Source organism: Nerophis ophidion, linkage group LG21 (assembly GCF_033978795.1).
Source record: "Nerophis ophidion isolate RoL-2023_Sa linkage group LG21, RoL_Noph_v1.0, whole genome shotgun sequence".
Classification (NCBI taxonomy): Eukaryota; Metazoa; Chordata; class Actinopteri; order Syngnathiformes; family Syngnathidae; genus Nerophis; species Nerophis ophidion.
The window spans coordinates 44964987-44971021 of NC_084631.1; the positions used below are offsets into that span (position 1 = coordinate 44964987).

Sequence of the window (6035 nt, forward strand, 5' to 3'; positions counted from 1 at the left end):
CCGCGGCACACTATTGTGCCGTGAGATAGAGTCATGTGTGCTGTGGGAGATTATTTGGGTTAAAAATATTTTTTGCAAACCAGTAATTATAGTCTGCAAATGATGTGTTGTAGTTGAGTGTCGGTGCTGTCTAGAACTGGGCAGAGTAACCGTGTAATACTCTTCCATATCAGTAGGTGGCAGCAGGTAGCTAATTGCTTTGTAGATGTCGGAAACAGCGGGAGGCAGGGTGCAGGTTAAATGGTGTCTAATGCTTAAACCAAAAATAAACAAAAGCTGAGTGCCCCTAAGAAAAGGCATTGAAGTTTAGGGAAGGCTATGCAGAATGAAACTAAAACTGAACTGGCTACGAATTAAACAAAAACAGAATGCTGGACGACAGCAAAGACTTACTGTGGAGCAAATCAACAATGTCCCCCCCAAAAAAGCTAAAAACAACTGAAATAGTCTTGATTGCTAAAACAAAGTAGATGCAGGAAATATCGCTCAAAGGAAGACATGAAACTGCTACAGGAAAATACCAAAAAAAGAGAAAAAGCCACCAAAATAGGAGCACAAGACAAGAACTAAACACAGGAAAACAGCAAAAAAGTCCAAATAAATCAGGGCGTGATGTGACAGGTGGTGACAGTACACCTACTTTGAGACAAGAGCTATAGTCATGCATGCTTGGTTGTGATTTAAAGTCATATCCAACAATTGCGACTTTTTACTGTCAACTGAGTTTCGTTTTTTAATGCCTTCTGGTGATGGTGTGCTTCCGGATTTTTCCAACGCAAAAAATGTGCGTTGGCTCAAAAAAAGTTGACAAACACTAATGTAACATATTGGTCATTCGTAAATTCTAACTATTTAACAACGATAGTAACACTAATTAGCATCTTGTCCCATAAATAAGCATTTGTATGTGTGAATAAGTAATATTGAAAAGTACTAGTACCAGTTTGGTGTATAATATCTGAATTCATAAATGTTTCTTCTATCAAGGTTTTTACATCACGGGGCTTCACTGTTAAAAATATGAGCATAAAGTCAAAATCTTGGTGTTTTTATCTCTCTTTTATTCAGCCGGTCCATCCCTTTTGTCAATAAAAGAAGACATTAAATGTTGTGTTTGTGCTGCCCGCAAGTGTATGAGTACAGTAAAAGTTCACCAGTCAATGTTTGCTCATGTTTATAATAACTGCTGTATTGACGACAGATCTGGAATATTTGATTGTCTTTTCAGGCCCGAGTGATTGATGAGGCTTTCAACTTTGTGATTGACGCCATCTTTGGCTTCAGCTTCAAGGGGGCTGTGAGAGAGCCTTTTGGTTCCATCATAGATGTCCTGAAGAAGACCACCGCCCCCATTGCCAGCATCGACATCCCCTCAGGTTGGTCCACACACTTTCACCAAAGAATTATGGATGTTTTTTTTGTAATTGTGGCCTGCTGTCCCTTTTTTGGGGGGGGGGAACATTATTAATAAGATGTATCATTAGATATTGTCCTTTCTCATATCCTATACAAAGCAATGTTGTCAATGTTTTCTTCAGATGTCTTGGCATATGTTGGCCTACATTAGTTTGCTATTAGCACTGTTAATGTAAAAATGAATGCCAAATGTATGCAAATCCATCCAAATATTATTATTATCTATAACAGGTTAGCATCGGTCATACATGTCAAACCCCTCCTGTATGTTGCCCTTCTTTTCCGGCGCAGAGCACCACAACATTAAATATTGACATTAGGGCTGGGCGATATGGCCTTTTATTAATATTTCAATATTTTTAGGCCATGTCACGATACACCATATATATCTCCATATTTTGCCTTAGCCTTGAATGAACACTTGATGCATATAATGACAGCAGTATGATGATTCTATGTGTCTACATTCAAACATTCTTCTTCATACTGCATTCATATATGCTACTTTTAAACTTTCATGCAGAGAGGGAAATCACAACTAAGTCAATTGAGCAAAAGTGTATTTATGAAACAGTTATTGGCACAGTGGCACAAACATTCATGTCATTTCAAAACAGAAAGTGCAAGATTGTCAGAGACATTTTAAAACAAGCTATTAGTGCACTTTAGTGCATGATGTCACTAAGATGACATATCAAAACAACACTAAATTAAAGTGCACTTTATGTACAGAACGCCACTACAATAGTTTAAAACAAATAAAGTGCACTTTTGTGCATGATGTCACTAAGATGACATATCAAAACAACACTAAATTAAAGTGCACTTTATGTACAGAACGCCACTACAATAGTTTAAAACAAATAAAGTGCACTTTTGTGCATGATGTCACTAAGATGACATATCAAAACAACACTAAATTAAAGTGCACTTTTTGTACAGAACGCCACTACAATAGTTTAAAACAAATAAAGTGCACTTTTGTGCATGATGTCACTAAGATGACATATCAAAACAACACTCAATTAAAGTGCACTTTTTGTACAGAACGCCACTACAATAGTTTAAAACAAATAAAGTGCACTTTTGTGCATGATGTCACACAAGATATTTCAATAAGTGTCAAACAAAAATGAGCTGCATAATAGGAAATCAAATAGTGTATGTCCTTCACTATGTGGTAGGTTCCTGCGGACATTGTCTCCTGTTGTTGACTATTTTTTTCATGCAGTGTTGATCTGGAAATTGTGTTGATGTAGAGTACCGGCCAAAACATTGGACACAGTTTCTCATTCAATGCATTTTCTTTATTTTCATGACTATTTCCATTGTAGATAGTCACTGAAGACATCAACAACATGAATGAACACATGTGCGTCCCAAAGTCACCAGCCTTAGAGTCCCTATAGAAAGCGATTTCAAACTTGACAAGCAAGTCAATGGCATTTTAAAATCGTGTTTTTATCGTCCTCGTCTTTCAGCAAAGGTAAAACCGTTTTTATCGTGCATGCTTTTATTTCAAGTGGCCTGGACTACTGCAAAGCACTTTATGCTGGCATTTGCAGAAAAGCTCTCTCCCGGTTGCAGTTAGTCCAGAACGTGGCAGCAGGACTTTTAACAGAGGCCAGGAAATGCCAGCATTTACCGTATTTTCTTGAATTGCTGCCAGGGCGCTAATTATTTTAAAACCTCTTCTCACTCCGGGATTTACCAAAGGCATGTGGTAAAGGCAAGCATGCGCTAATTATTTTAAAACCTCTTCTCACTCCGGCACTTATCAAAGGCATGCGGTAAATTTAGGTCTGCGCTCAGAAATTTGAGTGTGATGTAAGGATACCATCATGGAAAGCACATTTAATAAAAAAAACGTTATTATGGTCTCACCTTTACTTATAAATGAAGTCCATGCGCAGCTCCTTCTGATCAAAAGCATCGATAACTTGTTTATAGAAGTCTTCCTTATCTTTCTTCAGTTTTAAAAGTCTCTCTGTCTCGATGGAGATCTTCCTTTATTACCTCCTGCTTCCATTGAAAGTCCAGTTTAGAAAACTTTTTATTTTAGATATGTAATCCTCCATGTTAAAAGTGCAAGCGAGAGGAAAAAAATAAAAGATCGCTGCTTGTTGTCACTTCTTTGCAGCCGAGTAGTCGCAAGAAGGATCACTAGCGCCCTCTACCACCAGGAGGCGGGAGTCATTTAATGACTCATATTTGACACACGCAGCTACGGTATATTAATAAAACATAGCTGCTCACTGTTCTTTTTAGCATATTCAATAGCTTGGACCTTAAATCCTACTGAATAGCTCTTAATCTTCTTCCCTTTATGCAATTTCAAATGATTGAAATCAGCCTCCTCCATTTTGAAAATTATGACAGATGAAGTGTCACTCGTGACGTGACGAGTTTGACCCGGCGGAAATTCTAGGCATAGGCTAATTATTTTGCGAAACGAGTTTGACCCGGCGTTAATGCTAAGCATGCGCTAATTATTTTTGCGAAACCAGTTTGACCCGGCAGTAATTCTAGGCAGGTGCATACTATATACCCGGCGGCAATTCAAGGAAATATGGTAACCCCAATTCTTGAGAATTGGGGTTACCAATTGATTTTGAATCATTGCTGTTTGCTTTTTAAATCTTTACATGGACTGGCACCTCATTATATCTCGGACCTCATCCAAATTTACATTCCTGTGCGCGCTCTGAGGTCCGAGAGCCAATTCCAGCTTGTGGTGCCCAAGACCAGACTTAAAATCAGGGGAGACAGTTCTCTCCCACAGTGGAGTGTTTAAGTCTGGTGTTAAGACCCACGTTTATTCTTTGGCTTTTAATACTACGTGAGTTGTGTGGTCCTCTGTGGTTTTAAAATGTTGATTTCTATTTATTGTTTTAATTGGTTTTACCCTTTTAAAATCGTTTTTAATCATATTTATTTTTATAGTGGTTTTATATTTATTTATTTTTATTTTTTATTCAGTCATTGGTGGAGCAAAGTGTGTTTTAATATTGCTGTGCAGCACTTTGGAAATATTTCTGTTGTTTAAATGTGCTGCACAAATAAAGTGGATTGGCTGTAGAGTTATGTGTGTACAATGTAAATAGTCATGAAAATAAATAAAACACATTGAATGAGGTGTGTCCAAACTTTTGTCCTCTACTGAATATGTCACACGGCAGCAGCCAATACCAGCTTTTGTCATTTTTTAAAAAAAGGTTTTCTTATTATTTTTATACCAAACCAAATGTTGTAACAATCTCTTTGAATCGAGAATCGAATCCGTAGGTGGGTTTATTTTGTACCCTTCGAGTTCATATTTCACTGTTTGTTGCGTTTCACTTGATTGTAAAATACGTCAAGCAAAAAAGGGGTTTTATCCTTTATAGAAAAATGTAAAATTCCATTAAGTTTTTTAAGGCGGTCCGTCATAACGATTTTTAGCATTCAATCAGACATTATTGTGAAGTTTTGTATTAGTGTCCCTAAATATAGATATACCGGCCCCCAGACACATTTTTTCCTCTAAATGTGGCCCCGAGTCAAAATAATTGTCCATGCCTGCTTTAGTGGACACCCCTGCTCCATATGGACAAAATAATAAAATATGACTGTCCCAATGAGAATCAGCACCTCCATGGTTCTTGCCCGGAAAAAGGTGGAGTGCCATCTCCGGGTTGGGGAGGAGACCCTGCCCCAAGTGGAGGAGTTCAAGTACTTAGGAGTCTTGTTCACGAGTGAGGGAAGAGTGGATGGTGAGATCCACAGGCGGTGTCTTCAGTAATGTGGACGTTGTATCGATCCGTTGTGGTGAAGAAGGAGCTGAGCCGGAAGGCAAAGCTCTCGATTTACCGGTCGATCTACGTTCCCATCCTCACCTATGGTCATGAGCTTTGGGTCATGAGCGAAAGGACAAGATCACGGGTACAAGCGGCCCAAATGAGTTTGGGTCTCTCCCTTAGAGATAGGGTGAGAAGCTCTGCCATCCGGGAGGAACTCAAAGTAAAGCTGCTGCTCCTCCACATGGAGAGGAGCCAGATGAGGTGGTTCGGGCATCTGGTCAGGATGCCACCCGAACTCCTCCCTAGGGAGGTGTTATGGGCACGTCCGACCAGTAGGAGGCCACGGGGAAGACCCAGAACACGTTGGTAAGACTATGTCTCCCGGCTGGCCTGAGAACACCTCGGGATCCCCCGGGAAGAGCTGGACCAAGTGGCTGGGGAGAGGGAAGTCTGGGTACCCTGCTTAGGCTGCTGCCCCCGCGACCCGACCTCGGAGAAGCGGAAGAAGGTGGATGGTTGTCCCAATTTGTGATCCGAGCATTTCCTTCTGTTTCTTTCAAGGTTGGGATGTCGAGCAAGGAAGCGTCGACGGGCTCCAGCCCGACACGCTCATCTCTCTGACCGCTCCCAAACACTCAGCCACTTTGTTCAAAGGACGCCATCACTTCCTGGGTGGACGCTTTGTGCCGCCCGGCCTGGAGAGGAAGTACCAGCTCCACCTCCCCCAGTACCCTGGCACGGACTGTGTGTTAAAATTGTAACATTTGCAGAGAGGTTTGTGCCGTCCAAGTTATTCCCTGTTGTGCGTAAGACTTTAAGAACATGCACTACAACACACTT

General features: G+C 40.4%; 1 protein-coding gene across 2 annotated transcripts in view; it reads left to right on the forward strand.

Annotated features, from left to right (window-relative positions):
- The window catches only part of naxe (NAD(P)HX epimerase), a 20557-nt gene extending 14525 nt beyond the window's left edge, over positions 1-6032 (forward strand). For both annotated transcript variants that reach the window (XM_061882755.1, XM_061882756.1), the window contains exons 6-7: positions 1229-1376; positions 5757-6032. In XM_061882755.1, coding sequence (XP_061738739.1) covers positions 1229-1376; positions 5757-5956 — 348 coding nt within the window. In that variant the 3' untranslated portion in view covers positions 5957-6032. The remainder of the gene's footprint in view (positions 1-1228; positions 1377-5756) is intronic.
- The last annotated feature ends 3 nt before the right edge of the window (positions 6033-6035 follow it).